Below are 18,882 nucleotides of genomic sequence, written 5' to 3'. Positions count from 1 at the left end.
GAATAAAAAAATTTCACAGTGCCAGTTACAAGAAGTGCCGAGTGATAAGTCATCTGACTTAACGTTGCGACTTTTCACAATTACGTTTGTTATCAGGAGTCAAACGGCAATACCAAGCTGTAACTAAATGACGTGGAAAACTGCGGCAAGATCAAAGAGGTAGTCAGCGGGTGGTGGAAAGAAAGATAAACGTCCCATGAATAAGAACGGAACGTCATCTGTTAGAATCACTGGTCTCCGGTAAACGTATTTACCTGTTTTATCTGTTTCACTGAGTTTAACGACTGCTTATGTCATCCACTGCATGTGGCGTGGATAAAAATTTCAAATGATTTACTTGTAGGCGTTCTCCCCCCTCCTTTCTTCCCATTTCGCCACAGTTCATGCCCATTACAACGATCAAGAAACGCAATATTCGGTATCAGTTGCCATACTATTCACATGTTCCATGTCACAGAAACGTATATATGATGATGTCTTTTGCGAAATGATTTAAATACTGATTGTGTCAGTTACTAACTCGTAAAGGCATAACGCCTTTGTTTCATGATCATCGTTCAGTTACACTGGCCACGAACGATGAAAAGCCGTTTTTAATCATGTCGGCTATGGATGTTGTTATTTTAAGAAAGATTCAAACGATATCTGAACCCATAATGGTACCAATGCTAATCAAGAATGTCTTAGAATCTGAAGATGACTACATTGTTAGCCGAAACTAGTAATCAATCCAAATACGGAAGATTTCATGTGCGATCTAAACTTCCTGGGTTTTCATTCCCTAACATAAATAAAAAATTTACAACAGATTGCGCATCTCCTGGATGACAACACATTCTAATATTCGTATAGTAGCATGTCTACGAGACAAACAACTCCATATGTTAACATGTCTGCATTCGCTAATGGCGTGTGAAGTAATAATTTAATGTAACTTAAGTAGCCGAAAGAAAATTTTCATTGCACAAAAGCAATGCAAAAAATTGGAGTTTATCATGAATTATCTTGTAAACGTTAATTTAAAAAGTTGTACCAGTCCAGCTTCAGAGTATGGCTTTTTTGAAATTTGTTGTAAAGACCAGTAATATTTCATAATAAATAAAAATGTCCATAAATACAACTCTCGCAAATGACCTTCAGTACTCTTCTTCAAGGCTGACGTGAGCTCAGTACGGTGCGAACTAAGCCGTGTCAAATATGTTCCATCGTCTGCCAAATAATGTGAAATGCCTGAGAGGGAACCCAGTCATTTTTAAAAACAAACGATGTGTTTCATCTTGAGGACTCAAACCATTGCACAGAAGAATTCTTAATGGAGTGGAAGCCACTGAGTGGAAGCTAGTCGTCGTGAATCAGATGAAGACAAGTAGACTTCATCTGAAAGAAACACTGTGCCCTAGCCTGCGAACCGAAACTGATGCTTAATACTGATTACGTAGGGAAGAGTAAAATGACAACTGAACAACACTTTGCAAGTCTTCTGACCCAGCTATACGACAAAGTACCCGGGAACAGCGCTATATTCAATAGAATCCAACATCCTACAAAGTCCGCAGCTCGTGGTCGTGCGGTAGCGTTCTCGCTTCCCACGCCCGGGTTCCCGGGTTCGATTCCCGGCGGGGTCAGGGATTTTCTCTGCCTCGTGATGACTGGGTGTTGTGTGCTGTCCTTAGGTTAGTTAGGTTTAAGTAGTTCTAAGTTCTAGGGGACTGATGACCATAGATATTAAGTCCCATAGTCTTCAGAGCCATTTTTGAACGTCCTACAAAGATGCCATGGCACTGGGAAAACTCAGATTTTAAGGACGAATTGCTGGAACGTCCACCTTGTTCACCAGACTGAGCCCCTCGCTGACTTCATTTATTCGCATAACCAAATAAAACAGAAACTACTCACTCGAAAAAAAAATGTTAGCCACAGCACAGTGGCAAAAAGGGAAGAAGAAATGAATGCTTTCCACTATTGTACAAGAGACTGGCACAACAATTTTGGTATAAAAACTGATTTGCTTAGATTGTTTCCCGTCTTATTTATATCACACTTGCGTTATTGCCTTTGCTGTAGGCTGTAGGCTAGGAGTGTAATTGCAATCGTTTCGGTGTTATCGATTACCTTAAGATCGGACCTTTTATAGTTACAACCGACGAGTATCAACGGTGCTTACTTAATTACTGCGTTTACTATAGTCACAAATCTGCTATTGGTATCCAGAGCTAATGTATCTAGTAGCATCATGAGAAAACTTAGTGTGTCAAAAACCAACGGGGAATAATGGAACAGAAGGTACAACAGAACTTTTTCAGCTGAAGTGAGAGTCACCGCTTCGCTTAGTATGAGTCTTTAGAACATGATATCAATGATACCACTGCGTCTAGAACTTTTATTTAAGGTGGAATTGCTGTTGCGAAACCACTTGTAAGCTAGACGAACATAATGGAAGGGTATGCAGTGGTGCAATGTGTACACATATTGAGCTACTACCAAGGGACACATATAATGTGTTTCGACGTGTTTTACGCTGTTTCATGCAATAGCATGGACAACACCAAAGGAAATTTGTAATCAGAACTGTCTTAGCCTGCTTGCGAAGTTGGTGCGGATTCTGTAAGGATTTTTGTCACTATATTGCGTATTTCAGAAGTTCTCAGGTCAGAAAGGCAGCACGTTTTGTGTTATCGCGAAATATGGGAGAGAGTATTACAGAAATGATGCAGGATTTGGGCTGGACACCATTACAAGAAAGGCGTTTTTCGGTGCGATGGAACCTTCTCACGAAATTCCAATCACCAGCTTTCTCCTCCGAATGCGAAAATATTTTGTTGACACCAACCTACATAGGGAGGAACGATCACCGCGATAAAATAAGGGAAATCAGAGGTCGCACGGAAAGATATAACTGTTCATTCTTTCCGCGCGCTATATGAGATTGGAATAATAGAGAATTGTGAAGGTGGTTCGATGATCCCTTTGCCAGGCACTTAAATGTGATTTGCAGAGTATCCATGTAGATGAAGATGTAGACAGAAAGGAAAGGTAAACATTAAAGTCTCGTGAATGTTTTCAGGAGATCATGTTCACTCAGTGAAGCAAGGATTGCTCCCAGCACTTTCTGTTACTCTCCTCCAGCATCTCAGAAAAAATTACAACAGTTTTATTAATTACGAGGAATGATACAATTGTAAAATAACACTGGCCATCATGATGGATTTATATAAATGTATCCTAACGTGGTTTCCAGCTGTTTTGAATGCTAGCTTTGGCCTACACCGTATTACGTCGCAGATTCTGTGCCGCGTCTTGTAAATGTTGTTACTCAAGGTGAGAGAGTAAACTAGAATTTATTAGGCCGGCGTGTGTAACTTTTCGCTGCTTGGGGACAATTAATAATAGCTTACCCTATATTTCTTTGGGCATCGTGTGTTGGCAGTACATTAACAACATTTCTCACCTCGCACGCATACCACACGCTGTCCATGTGGGATCTCCTTAAGCCGTATTAGCAGTTCCAGTCTGCATACATTCCAGGCAATTAGCGGTAACTTACGTCTACAGCCACTTATTACGGTCGCGGCACGTCTTTCGTACCTTAATAAGATGCAGACTACTTGTCACACTGATGACGTATTAATGCGACGAAGTTGACAATTTTAGAAAGCAGAATCCGTTACAATTTAAACAGACTACAATTATGTGCATCGTATCACGGGCAGGTAACTAAGTTCTCTTTAAAAGTAAGAAAAGAGTGAATCGTTGGGGACCCATGAAATGAACACAAATAAAATGTAAATGAATAAAATGAGTTGATCTTTCTTACCCTTTGGACGAAAATACAATGAGTGAAACAGACGGTCCAATCACATTAAAGTGACCACCGCCTATGTTCGACGCCAGCGATCAGTAATCACTCACAGATGGCAGGTGGCAGGACTAACAGCGTAGGGCATATAAAACGTCTCGGGATGATTCGCAAAACAGTGCAGTCGTTGTCGTAAGGCGTCTAAGAACCCTACCACAACAAAGGTCAAAATTTAATAATGATTGTGGTGTTGCTCACGCTGCTAAATACTGCATTTTCGGGCAACAACAAAGTTATTATGTGGCAGGTGTCATTAGAGCACAGTTAATAAAGTCATTTCATGTAATAATGAATAAACTAGGCACTCATCTTTTCGTGTTTCCCACGCTGGTCTCGCTGTAAAATCATGGCTCAATCGTCGAAAATCTAGGTGGTGATGATTCCAAGCTCGGATGCAAAGAGGCCTAGGTTTTATTCTGCTCTATTCAAAAGTTTTGTAGATGTGTTTCACAAACCATTCTTGAAGATTAAACCTTAGAAGGTTAGCACAATGGTGATGTAAAAAAACAATCAGCACTCCAAATTTAAGTTACACTTCCTTTTTATTGCTTTTGTTGCTATATCATGTAACACACAAAACATCACTTCACAATACAAAACATACTTGAAAACATCTTCCTCACTGTTAAAGTTCACATTTTATAAGCTGACTACATTATGCGTCTTTCCAACATGACGTCCAAGACATGACTTTTTCAAGGTCCGACTCTCTAACTAACTAATAATCGCATACGCGCCCAAAAATCAGAGTTACAAGTACGTCAAAGATCATAGTGACAAAAGAAAGAATACACATAAGAATAATATCATTGCAATATAAACATATCGATGTATCAAAGTACCTCTATATTAATCAAATCAAATCTGAATGTTGTCTCAGAAATATGTTAACTACTTTACAGAAACATAGTAGAACATTGCTGGTATCGAGAGGTTGAGTTGAGGTGCCGTAATGGTTACGTAGTTCAAGTACCATTACAGGCGGCAACCCAGTGATTTATCTGACGTCCAAGAGGGCATGATTATTGGCTTTCGGGTCAAGGGTGGAAGCGTTTCCGGAACAACTAATGTTTGTAAGCTATTCGCATGGTGCTGTAGTTGAAGTATGCCGTACATGGCAAAGTGTCGCTATCCAAAACTGGCACCGAGGCAACTGTGTTGCACCACGGACCGTGGATGATAGGGGTGAACGACCGCTGAGGAGATGTATACGGGCGAATAGACGCGGAACTGTTCAGCAACTATCCTCTCATATGAACCAAGGGGCTACCAGCAGCGTCTCCTCAACGACCGTTCAGCGAACGTTGCTGCGTATGGGCCCTCGCAGCAGGCGCCTGGTTCACGCACTACTGTTCATCGGTGAAGAAAGCTGGTACTTGCACGCCAGTACCGCACTGCGTGGCGGCAGGTGGAGGCCTTTTCAGATTAATCACGTTTTATACTCTATCGAACAGATGGCCGTTGGCATCTACGGCTTTGGAACAATCGTCGGAAGGGTCCAGGCGGGAGGAGGGAGCGTTATGCTCTGGGAAATGTTTTCGTGCCATTCTCTGGTGATCTGCCCATTCTGGAAGGCACAATGGGCCAACACAAGTATGCAACTATCCTCGGGGACCATATCCACCCCTACATGCAGCTTGTTTTTCCTCAGCACGATGGCATCTACCAGCGGGGCAATGTAACGTCACACAGCTTTCAGTGTTCGTGGGTAGTTCGGAGAGCACTATGTTGCGTTTACCGTACTCCCCAGGCTACCAACCCCCCACCCCCCGTTCCGGATTTAAACGCAATCGAGACTCTGTAGGACAACCTCGATCGTGCTGTTCGCGCCATGGATCCCCGACCGAGAAACCTAGCGCAGCTGGCCACGGCACTCGAGTCGACATGGCCCCACATCCCTGTTGGTACCTTCCAGAACCTCACTGATACTTTTCCTGCACGTGCGCGCTGCAAAACGTGATTATTCGGGCTTTTGACAGGTGGTCGCATTAATATGTGTGGACCGTATATTTGTGGTAAATTAAAACTGTGCACTGGACCAGTATCTGGAACTGGACATCGGCTTCTCACAAGCAAAGCTTTTCCAATTGAGTCGGTCGAAACCAGTTACAGACCGTCAGCCGGCCGGAGTGGCCGAGCGGTTCTAGGCGCTTCAGTGTGGAACCGCGCGACCGCTACGGTCGCAGGTTCGAATCCTGCCTCGGGCATGGATGTGTGTGATGTCCATGGTTAGTTAGGTTTAAGTAGTTCTAAGTTCTAGGGGACTGATGACCTCAGAAGTTAAGTCCCATAGTGCTCAGAGCCATTTTTGAACAGACCGTCAAAGTTTCAACTTGTAGCCTCGTGGTCTGAGGCGTCTTGCCACGGTTCGCGCGGCTGCCCCCGTCGGAGGTTCGAGTCCTCCCTCGGGCATGGGTGTGTGTGTTGTCATTAGCGTAAGTTAGTTAGATTAATTAGTGTGTAAGCCTAGGGACCGATGACCTCAGCAGTTTGGTCCCATAGAACTTACCACAAATTTCCAAATTTCTTCGGCTTGTCAAGAAATGGCTCTGAGCACTATGGGACTTGACTGCTGAGGTCATAAGTCCCCTACAACTTAGAACTACTTAAACCTAACTAACCTAAGGACATCTGACACATCCATGCCCGAGGCAGGATTCGAACCTGCGACCGTAGTGGTCGCGCGGTTCCAGACTGTAGCGCCTAGAGCCGCTCGGCCACTCCGGCCGGCCTTCAGCTTGTCTCTAACACTTTTTCATTCTTACTAATACCAGTGACCTGAGCACTAAGAAAGAAGATCTGCTTCAGAGCATTACATTACCAGTTAGCCCCATTAAAAAGTCGAGCTTCGAGGAAAGAATGGCAGGAGATTACGTACAGTTTTCTTGACAAAATCCTAGACAGTTCGTGGATTACTCTCCGATCTGTAAATGATATGTTACAATGTAATATCGCACCCCTGTCCGGTAATTGATAACTATCGTAAACCACACGAAATATAGCGTTTATTGTTTGAATTTCAAGAAACTATAGTCGATCTACCTTATGTGACTACACATTTATGTCAGTCTTGACGTTTCCCTGTGTAATCAATATTCCAAGAAGTTTCGTGACTGTCGCCGGATGACGTCGTGTTCTTGCCACGATACTTCGACTGAAAATTATTCAGCCATCTTCAGGTCCGAAACGTCGTTTTTGACCAAAATTGGCGCGACTTTTCATGTTTTATAATTCTGCAAGGACTTCAGTGCACAAAGTGATGTTATATATTTCAACAGAGCTGCACAAGGTTAGTATGAATGTTGGGTTTGCTATAATAGATACACTCGGTTCAATTATTTTGTTGCAGGTGCGTCTTTCTTGCGTTCGCTTTCAAATCCACAGTACTTCAGACCACTTGTGCGTCAAGTGTAACTGGAACTTGTCACGCTTCTTGACGTCCTAATATGTTTTCCGGTTGAATTCTAGTTTTGTAATGTAAATCCCGTTCTTGTAACTGCTTCTTCAACTTTATTTTCTAATAAAAATAGATTACGAGGCATTACTAAAAGCCATTATTATTGACAGTTGTACCTTTGCAAACCTTTAGTTTGAGAGGAAGGCACAATCCACCAGTAATGAGTGCTAATGGTGAAACTTCTTAATTTAATTCTGAAACTACTGAGTGAAACTGAACGTGCTGTCTCTTTGCTATTTTTTTTATCATTTCTTTTCTGACCTACAGAATAATTCCTGACAAATACAGCTAAAACTTATTCATTTATTAGCCACAACATTCTAGGATAACGCAATCTGACTATTAATTAACACAAAAGAATGGCCCTGAATTAGAAGAAATCCTAACAACAACCCATACATTTCATAAGTCACTTACCTCACAGAAAATCTTCATGACACGAAAATCTTCATGACAGCAAGTATACAGCCAGCCAAATAAAAAGATTCTAACTACTGTAGTCTCTAACTACTAATAGGCATGTAGTTAGCAAAGGAAAGATTTTATTCCAGAGAAAACAATGTATTTAGCTGATTTTACCTTAATCATGTAACATCCAGTTCGAAAAATTATGTAATCGTCAATAATTCCAATACCCACATTTTACAATCCACGTCCAACCAAATTAAATTTCCATGACGGACGCACGTCCAGATTGTCCGCTCGCGCTAACAATGCTTCTAACCTCCATCACTGCTAACCATTAACTACCAAACTCCATCACTCATATTAACTTCTAACTGCGGGCCCGAACAGATACAGAGTCTCTGGCGCTGTCAGTGATATTAATGAAATCTAAAGCGCTGCCAACATACAAACATATAAACAGGCCACTTATAATGGTATTATTCTTGAGCCACAAGTCTTGCATTAAGTATTCCTTCATTGCCCTATTTCGTTACGTTGTTTCACATAATCTGGCAAGTATAAAGGGTGTCCCGGGACAAGTCGACAGTACTCAGGGATACGACGGAATAATCATTCGAAGCAAAAATTTTTCTAAACATGGGTTCTAAAATGCAGGCCTTAAGAGACATGACGACTTCTCCATCTTTGATAATGTGAAACAAATCTCTTCTACTGCAAGCTCTTTCATTTCCATATTTTGGGAGGAGTCTAGTGAACTGTGTTCTGAAATGCAGTCCTTTAGAGCTAGGATCACTTGTTCTGTAGACGATATTTATTTCACAGCAACGAAGATGAACAAGTGTTCTTAGTTCATAAGGTACGCACTTTAGAGCCTATGTTTAGTGGACATTTTTGTTGTTGTTTTGTGCCACACTACCATCTCCCAAAATACGGAAAGCAAAAAGCTCGCAATAGAATAAATTTGTTTCATGCAGTCGAAGATGAAGAAGTGCTCGTAGTTCTTAATGTATGCATTTTAGATCCCATGTTTACTAGACTTTTTGCTTAGAATGTACCTTCCTGTCATATCCATGAATATTCGTCATTCTACCCTAGGCACCCTGCATAACATATGAAAACTAACTTAGAGGTCTGCACTCGTCATTCGTTTTTTATAATATAACTGATAAGACTTTTTTGTGTGGAAGTAAGGCACATGGCAACACTTTCGATATTCTTGAGAGACCATCAGACGTTGTTACCTCAGTAGCCAGGGAGATAACCTTCGAGTACTCTTCTCTGCTACTCATGCATCATCGTTCAGCGAGGAAACTTGGTGTGCTAGAGGTAGCACAACATGCGTTTATGAAACGAGGTACGACTTATGGGCCTACGTTGAGTTCGCTAAGGAGCAGGATGTTGTATCTGATGCTCCATACTCCACTCTTCGTCGAGTTGCGGTTCATTAGGTTAGATCGCAATTATTATATAGTTTTTGCTGGAACTTAAATCATTTGCAGGGGGATTAGAAAGTTATTAATTGCTTTACTTTTCAACTTCTTCTCTGATTACGTTTGGATTATACTTCTATCACTTGCAAATAAAAAAAAAGGTATCAACATTTACGAGGTACATTCAATATGGTGTCACTGACGTAAATTAGGAAGATAATTGATTCGTGGGTGGAAACCTGAGATTAAGTGTCCCAGTTAGCTGCAAGTACATTTCCTGTTATCTCACATTCTAAAGCAACTTTTCGTTTCCTACTACGTAAATAAGAGCTAAACCAGCGGCATGTCTTATCGCAATTTCCTAACGCTGGAACCTGTTTAGCAATTCAGTATTAAAGTCGAAATTCTTTGTTAAATAACAAAGGATATTAATCGCCATAATAATTTTATCAAAAATGTTTCCTTCCTTCAGATAACGAATGATTTAATTGTCTTGATTACTGATGAGTAGTTACTAAGGAAAAACTGTGGATGTCTTCATTAAATGCGAATACCAAAGTAAGTAAGTATCCTCTTTTACAGTCCCCCTTCACAAATTTTTGTGACATGACATTTTCCCTTAGATGACGAAGTCGTCTACGTTTCCTTTATTACTGAGAGATGTAACGAATATACTGAGAAAGTCACACCTGAAATGTTAAGCTGTGTAAGCAATTAAATACAATGCGGATAGTGAACGAAGGGGAGTTCTGCTGCGCACAAAGAATTTCCGTGTTCTCTTAAGGTAACTTCTAGGTCACATCATCCCCAACCAGTCTGTTCGCCGGCCGATGTGGCAGAGCGGTTCTAGGCGCTTCAGTCTGGAACCGCGCGACCGCTACGGTCGCAGGTTCGAATTCTGCCTCGGGCATGGATGTGTATTATGTCCGTAGGTTAGTTAGGTTTAAGTAGTTCTAAGTTCTAGGGGACTGATGACCTGAGATGTTAAGTCCCATAGTGCTCAGAGCCATTTGAACCATTTGAGCCAGTCTGTTCGCCCTTCAGGGGTTAAGAGAGGATGTAGTGTTGTGGGGGTAACTACAAAATCGAGTCAGATTTACAGAGAATTTCACAGTATGAGATCAATTAACAGTGTGGCATTGCATCCCGTCTCCCGACTCCCTACCCCACAGTGGACTTGATGCATGCATTGGTTCGGCTGAGAATGGGTGATCAAATCATTCACTCGAATTGTCCAAAACCAACGACGAGCCTCTGCAGCCAGGTGACATAGTGCATTGTCACCCAGTAAAATTCCGTCGCTGTTTGGGAACATGAAGTCCATGAATGGCTGCAAATGGTCTAAGTAGCCGAACATAGCCATTTCCAGCCAATGACTGGTTCAGTTGGACCATAGGACCCAGTCTATTCGACGTAAACAAAGACCACACCATTATGGAGTCACCACCATTTTGCACAGTGCCTTGTTGGCTACTTGGGTACCGAGCGAGAGGTGGCGCAGTGGTTAACACACTCGACTCGCATTCGGGAGGACTATAGTTGAAACCCGCGTCCGGTCATCCTGATTTAGGTTTTCCGTGATTTCCCTAAATTGCTTCAAAAAAATGCAGGAATAGTTCCTCTGAAAGGGCACGGCAGGCGTCCTTCCCCGTCCTACCCTAATCCGATGGGACCGATGACCTCGCTGTTTGGTCCCCTCCCTTAAATCAATCAACCAGTCCATGGTCTCGTGGGGTCTGTGCCATAGTCGAACCCTACCACCAGCACTTACGAACTGAAGTCGGGACACATCTGACCAGGCCACGGTTTTCCAGTCGTCTAGGGTCCAACTGTTATGGTCACGAGCACAGAAGAGGCGCTGCAGGCGATGTTCTGCTGAAAGGAAAGGCGCTCCCGTCCGTCTCTTCTGCCATAACCCATTAACGCCAAATTTCGCCCCATTGTCTTAACGCATACGTTCATCGTACGTCCCACATTGATTTCTGTGGTTATTTTCCGCAGTGTTGCTTGTCTCTTATCACTGACAACTCTACTCAAACGCCGCTGCACTTGGTCGTTAAGAGAAGGCCGTCAGCCACTGTGTTGTCCGTGGTGAGAAGTAATTCTTGAAATTTGGTATTCTCGGCACACTATTGATGCTAACGATTTCCGAAATGGAATGAGCCATGCGTTTAGCTCCAACCACCAGTCGGTGTCCAAAGTCAGTTAATTCCCGCCGTGTGGGCATACTCACGTCGGAAACCTTGTCACATGATTCACCAGCGTACAAATAACAGCTCCGTCAATGCACTGCCCTTTATACCTTATGTACGCGATACTACCGCCATCTGTATATGTGCATATCGCTATCCCATGACTTTTGTCACCTCATTGTATTTCCGACTCTCTCTTTCCAAGCATTAATCTCGACTGGCGGGGTCTGTTGGTTAATCGGATGTGGCATGTTAATTTTTAGGGGCGGCCAGATGCCCTTCCTGTCACCGCCGCGACCCCCTGGGAAGGAATCAGTTCACCCCAACTGTCTGCCTCTAGTGTAAGCCGTGACCTAGTGCGAACGTGTTCAGATGTCTGCGAGCCGTGTGACTGAGGCGGAACGTGGAACCAGCCCAGTATTCACCTAGTGGGATGTGGAAAACCACCAAAATACCACATCCAGACTAGCCAGTACACCGGCCCTCGTCGTTAATCCGCTGGGCAGATTCGATCCGGGGCCGGCGCGCCTACCCGAGTCCAGGAAGCAGCGCGTTGGCGCTCTCGGCTACTCTGCCGGGTCAGTGTATTTCCGACACTGAACCAGAGAAACTGGCGTGAGAGTACAAGTCGCACTTGTATTACAGTCTACTGTTGCACGTGGCACAGTTGCTCAGTGTCGTCGATGGTGTGTTACAGACGGGCCATGTCGGCGGCGGGGCTGGAGCTGCTGACGAGGACGAGCCTCAGCCAGGTGGAGCAGAAGCCGCCCGACCTGCGCTCCTCCTTCGCGGCGCCCGTCAGCCTCGATGAGCGCTCCTGGTCCTGGAGGCACCTCAGGGTACGTCCACATCTCCAGTGTCCTAACACCACCCTGCAGGTCGTCCAAACTACGACAGCAACAAGCGCTACAGTGGCGATGTTCTTAGAAGATGACACGACAGAGGCATAATATGTTACCCACCCAGACACATAGTCATTATTGATTACACAGTCACATCCTCGTCCATAATTTCAGTCGTGTCTAAACGCACACGCACACACCCACAAGCACACACGCACACACCCACAAGCACACACACACACACACACACACACACACAGACACACACACACACACACACACAGTTGCTGTCTGAAGTCTCGAGGTATCTTGTGGCGAACATCGTTTCAGATGTCCTTTTGCCCCATCTCAGAGCTCATGTAGCCAGAATGCAAACACTCTTAGCGATGCGCGCCGTGCGATAGAAATTACGCCACTTACTGCCCCGCTGATCTGATTAGTGGATTGAGCCGTCCAGGATTAACCCCTGCACTGCTACAACATAAATTAGTCTAAATAAGGGTCACCACTTTCGCTTTTATCTACCAGACGGGGTTAAAAATGCCTCCACTGATATTTCACTCATAAATACCCTTAGCAATCGAAATTCTTTTGGAAGACTCTCAGAGCCGACCGCTGGATTGGAAAACGAACATCACAAACAATCACAACACCGTCTTGGTTTCGTTTCTATTCTATCGCACCACTAATCTCTTTCATAAATAAATCAGGATTACAGTATACACAAAAAAGGACCTGACTCCAAATTTCAGCTAGAAGAAACGGAATTTATTATAGTCTAATAGAGCCCGGCAAGTCTCCATCGGTAGTTAACACCACCCAAATAGCTAAGGGCTCCACGCTCTAGTATGCTTGCTGTTCCTATACAGTCGGAGTACGCAAACTAAACCGACATATCTTAAAATCCGAGAAATGATTAAACCAATTGACACACCCGACGACGGGAACACACTAGCGAACGTTTCCGAACAGAACAACTTCATTGGTGCAATAAAAACTTGACAGGTTTCCTGCCGCATAAGATCGCAGTGTGAAAGGCTACTCTTTCTTTCCATCATCTGGTGAAGTGTTGCTGTATCTCAAATGGTTCAAATGGCTCTGAGCACTATGGGACTCAACTTCTGAGGTCATTAGTCCCCTAGAACTTAGAACTAATTAAACCTAACTAACCTAAGGACATCACACACATCCATACCCGAGGCAGGATTCGAACCTGCGACCGAAGCGGTCTCGCGGTTCCAGACTGCAGCGCCTAGAACCGCACGGCCACTTCGGCCGGCTGCTGTATCTCAGTCCATCTTCTTTTGCAGGTATAAGCGGAGAGTATTTAAATCTCGCTAGGGCCGCTCCAAAAAAGTTTAACAGATACCCGGCTTACTGATTTATTTTTTACAGGCAACTCGTGCCCGCTGTCCAGCGTTGCACTAGGCGATGCAAATGTCTGCCCTATCTCGTCTCAATACTTCAAAACTGGTGACCAAGCTGCCCTGAGGTCAAACCCCTTATCTCGATATACAAGATTCTATGGCTCTCGTATCTCGATTGTCTCCTTAATAGTGCTGTCCCGGAAGCTATTAGTCGAGCAGACGACAAATATCTTTTCGAAATCGAACATTCACCGTTAATCTGTCTCAATCAGTGGAGACTTATTTTCCTGCCCGTGTATTAAGCTGCGTATATCTCCGATGCAACGCAGGGAGACACAGAGCTGCGTATGCCCGCTGTGAGATTTCCCACATTCGCTTGCGACAGCATCGTTGAGGAGACAATCCAGATAAGAGTGTCGACGAATCTTGTTAACCGAGATAAGGATTTTCCTCTTAATGTTGCTTGGCAATCAGCCTTTGAAGCCATAAGACGGGAGGGGCTCCAGTTTACTCGCCGCAGTGCAGCGGTGAACGGCAGCGATTTGCCAGCTACGTACCGGCCGCACCACCGTTAAACTGTTGGAGCAGCGGCCGTTGCGAGATTTAAATGCCCGCCACCAATACCTCCACAAGGAGACGAACTGCGATACACCGGCGCTTTGATAGAAAATGGAAAAGGACAGTAGCTTTTCCGAAACGTTCTTTCCCTATGCTGATCAAATCGCAGAAAACAGGCTTTCTAGTGCCACATAACAAACTTCGCTTCTGGTCAATAAACCTACAACACTATAAAACACATGGAGCATGCCAAACACATGCAAGAGGCAGTCAAATGAAAATCGAACACCTGCTATGACGGGACCTTGTAATGGTTCCGTTCAAAAGTAATCACCACACGCGGTAAGATATTTATTCAATTGCCAGATGAGGCGAACAACTCCTGATTCGTAGAAATCGGTCGGCCGCTGACGGATCCACAACCGCACTCAATCTTGCACTTTCTTGTCCAACTGAAAGTGACGTCCACACCGGTCTTTCTTCAAGTCGCCATAGATGTGAAAATCACACGGTGAAGGACCTGGGCTGTACGGAAGATGCTGCAGCGTTTCCCAACCAAAGTGCTAAAGAGTAGCCTTCGTCCTGTTGGCAGCGTGGGGGAGGGCGTTATGGTGTTACAGGATGTCTCCGACCAACGGCATTCCTGAGCGTTTTGATTTTATGGCCCCTTGCAGTTTCTGCAAAGTTTCTTCACGGCGCCGCGCATTGCTGCATATAAGATACTTAATTTGTTCATGTAATATGAACGTTAATGTTAATACTTTGATTGCAACTGTAACTTGCTATCTCTGGAAAAGCCTTTTCTACTGTATGAGGTCAACGGCAAATAAAGAATCTCAATTGATCGTGGTTCCACTCTCTAGGGCCCCTATAGTCGAACAAGGTCATTATGACCTCACCGGAAGTTGTGTGAACAGCTTTGGATTTCTTCGGCGGGGGAGATGTGGACTGTTTACACTGTCAGCTTTGCCGTTTGCCCTCAGGCTGTCGGACGGAACCATACTGTTTCACAATAACGCCCGCTTCTACACTGTCAATCGGACGAAGAGTATGCTTCAGTGATTTGGTTTGGAAACACTGCAGCATCCTCCATACAGCCCGGATCTTTCATCGAGCGGCTTTCATACCAGTGTGGACGTCGGTTTTCAGCCTGACGTGGAGGTGCAAGAGTGGGCACGGTTATAGATCCGTAAGCGGCTGACCGCGTTCTACGAAACAGGAATCGATTGTCTCGTCTCCCAGTGGGACAAATGTTTCAACACAGGTGGTGATTATTTTTGACGGGAGCCATTTCATGGTGCCATTGTGGCGGATGTACTGTTTTCATTTGACTGCCTATCGTGTACTGTAGAAACTATTTTATATGTAACACGATCACATTTGTAACTTGCTACCTCGCACACATTATGGAAAATCAACATTGAACGGCTCCAGCATATTCTGCGATATCTGATGAACCGCGAAAAGAAATGTGCAACACGAGAAGCTGTTTATACGATGGCCGGCCGAAGTGGCCGAGCGGTTCTAGGCGCTACAGTCTGGAGCCGCGCGACCGCTACGGTCGCAGGTTCGAATCCTGCCTCGGGCATGGATGTGTGTGATGTTCTTAGGTTAGTTAGGTTTAAGTAGTTCTAAGTTCTAGGGGACTGATGACCACTGCAGTTAAGTCCCATAGTGCTCAGAGCCATTTGTTTATACGATGGGATTTTACATGTACTATCATGCTCACAAGTGTCCGAAAGACCTGAATTACATTACGCCTGATTTGTATGCAACCCACAAGAACGTAACTGTATTGCAAGCTCTCTAACTTCCTTCCGGTACAGTGGTTTGACTATACCAAATAATTACTACAACAGACCACTATAGAACTTTGCTCTGTATGCGAATCAGTCCAGATGCAAATTGATACCACGATAATGAAAATATCAAGGGGCACGTTCTTAGAGATTGTAATCTCCCCCTCCTTCCTTCTTCCATCTGTTGTCCACATTAAACAATATCCAGTCCAAGTAATTAATAAGCAAGCTTGTATGAAGATTTTAGAGGAGCCAAGATTACAATAAACTTTCAAGTTTACTTAGCTTGTCATGTTGAGGTGGCTCCAGTCCTTCTTGTCTAGGGGTCTGATTCTTGAAGCTAAAAATATAACATCAGGTCCCTACGGTTGGTTTGAACTAAAAAAAATTGGAAGATTGCAGAATTTTTTACTTAAATATATTTTCCTCTCATTTTCTCACATTTTAGCATCTGTGACAGTATTTTGATTTTTCACGTTATCAAAGCGGAAATTACATTGTTCGCACCTATCATACAAAAATAAGTCCGATCACATCAGAAGCAAGCTTATGGTTCTCAGTGTCTGAGGAAATAACAATATTCCAAAGAGTTTACAATTTTTCTTAACAAATGAATTCCTACGACTTCTCGTTACATTATCAATTTCGATTATTATTTCATAAATGAATCCAGAAATAAACGCAGTAAAGAGTACAGGATTGCGTAACTAATAATAGAAATTTTAAGTGTGCAAATAATTCGTAATTTAAAAGGTTTCTGGAAAAAATCATTTTAACTGTACATTCGGAACTGGTACTTATTGATTACATCATCTAAAAAAAATATTTTATAGAGTAATTCCCTTTCATAAATTTTAGGTTGAAATATAACATTCTGTGTATAAAATTATATGAATGTTTTCAGAAAAGCAACTGAGATAATACCTACCTTTCCAAAATTCGAAAAATAATACTGGTATCGACAACTACTGTAGAGGAAAAGTAATACTAGAGGAGGATGCCCCGTTACAATATGTTACAGTCCTTAACGTTTGTAACTTATTACAATAAATAATGTTTCAACAAACAACTTTCAACTTGAATTTACATGACGAAATGTTTTTGACAGGACCAGGACTCCTATCCAACTATTCTCCCTGTTAACTGACCACGCAAGATTTTAAATATACTGCCCGTCACATGTCTGAACTTGCAATGACGTAGCATAAGGTTTTGTGTTGGTCGGAGCTTCGAGCCCAGTAACTAATCGATTGTTAACTATGCACAATCAAATGTTAGATATCGAAACTTTTCACCAACAACGAGACGACTGAAACGCAGATAAAAAGCCTTACCGGTATTCGAATTCGACACTTATCGCCGTTGATTCCTACCCATGAAGAGACATTAAAGATCGATGTGTTACACGAGTGGTGAGATGTGCGTATGTTTGAACTGGAGACAGCGTGAAGAATAGTCCTGTACTGAGTGGGAGGCAAAGACACTCATATCATCGTTGTTGACTACATGCAAAGAGAAGTTACCTACGGATTTCTTTCTCACCAGTCGCTAGGAGTGGCATGCTCGACTCTGAATCAGACGCCAGTGTGAGTCCACAAAATGTAGTGTTATGCATCTGGAGGGACAAACAAGGTATTGTGAACTGCATCTCAGAGGTATTTCCATCGCAGTTGGCGTGTGTTGCTGACAGCTGAGACGTCTTGCGGTCGCCGTACAAGAAAAACGACCAAAGAAACTGCATCAGGTGTAGCAACGGGACGAGAACGCTCGTCGGCATTCTGCTGATTTCACGAAAGAACCAATCCAGGGGCTTGGCTGGAAAGCAATTCCTACAGCACGTATTGCTGTGACCTCGAAAATTTACTTTTGTCGCTCCATATCGTACGTACACGAAGAAAATTTCTTATGGGCATATACGCATTATAAACTTGTACTGACAGCATTTTAATTTCTGAAGCTGTAGCTTTCTACAGGCATGAAATCCAAAAACTGCCTGAGCATCATCACACTGTTTTAGTTTATAAATATCTTCAACATTTCGCGGCCCTGTCAGCAACTGTGCAAATATTAATTTTAATAATTAACAGCCTCAGTTGCACCGTTTGACTAGAATTTACCTAGCTTTCAGTCGGGATAACCGAACCTTCTTCAGAATAACAGTAAGTACCGTTTGTCCATGGTGGACATTGTCAAGCTAAAACTACAAATCCATAAATTGTCCTCAGACATCCAGTACAGCACTCGTGGCTGCCGCATCGCGGTCGCGAAGTGGGGCCGAGGCAGTTCCAGATAAGTTTTATAGTCTGACGACAATTTATAGATGTTCAGTTTTAGCTTGACGACGTCCAATTTGGTCAAACAGTAGTTAGTGTTATTCTGAAGAATGTTAGGTTATCCCGACTGAAACCTAGGTAAATTCTAAGCAAACGGTGCAACTGAGACTGTTAATGATTAAATTAAAATTAAGTTTTAGTTTATGTGAGAGAATATGTTGTTGATGATTAATTAGCTCATATGTTTTTATGTTACATTCAACATGCCGACAAGAAGCACTATAAAAACATGCACTGACCTGATACAAACGAAATTAAACTTACCTCTACAATGTTTCTACCAAAGTCTAATTTAGTAAAACTGATTCAGATGGGGGGGGGGGGGGGGGGGAGGAGATGGGGGCAAAGGCACTCGTTAAAGAGAGATGACATCATTTCTTGATCACCCCTTTATGCTTGTCATTCGGCTGTTGTGTACTTCCTGGATCCCGGGATGGAACCTGGGGAGAATAAGCTCGTCTTTCCTTAGTCCTGCCACATAGGTAGTGGTCAGGGCCGACAATGCTGTTTTCGAGGGCGAGTGGTTACTCCAGAATAGTGCTGTTTTCCAGCATATGTTGGAGATTAAATCTGAAAAGCACTGGCAGGAGGCAGACCTTTAGTAACTGTTGTTAATGGGCCGGAAATGACCAACAAGAGT

At 43.3% G+C, this 18,882-nt stretch overlaps 1 protein-coding gene across 1 annotated transcript in view; it reads left to right on the top strand.

Annotated features, from left to right (window-relative positions):
* LOC126481973 (adenylate cyclase type 2-like) overlaps positions 1-18,882 on the top strand; it is a 515,598-nt gene that overhangs the window by 218,019 nt on the left and 278,697 nt on the right. Inside the window, exon 2 of the mRNA XM_050105938.1 lies at positions 12,041-12,182. Coding sequence (XP_049961895.1) covers positions 12,048-12,182 — 135 coding nt within the window. The 5' untranslated portion in view covers positions 12,041-12,047. The remainder of the gene's footprint in view (positions 1-12,040; positions 12,183-18,882) is intronic.

This window comes from Schistocerca serialis, chromosome 5 (genome assembly GCF_023864345.2).
Source record: "Schistocerca serialis cubense isolate TAMUIC-IGC-003099 chromosome 5, iqSchSeri2.2, whole genome shotgun sequence".
NCBI lineage: Eukaryota > Metazoa > Arthropoda > Insecta > Orthoptera > Acrididae > Schistocerca > Schistocerca serialis.
Note: the sequence above shows the minus strand (reverse complement) of the source record. Positions and strands in the feature narration are given on the sequence as shown.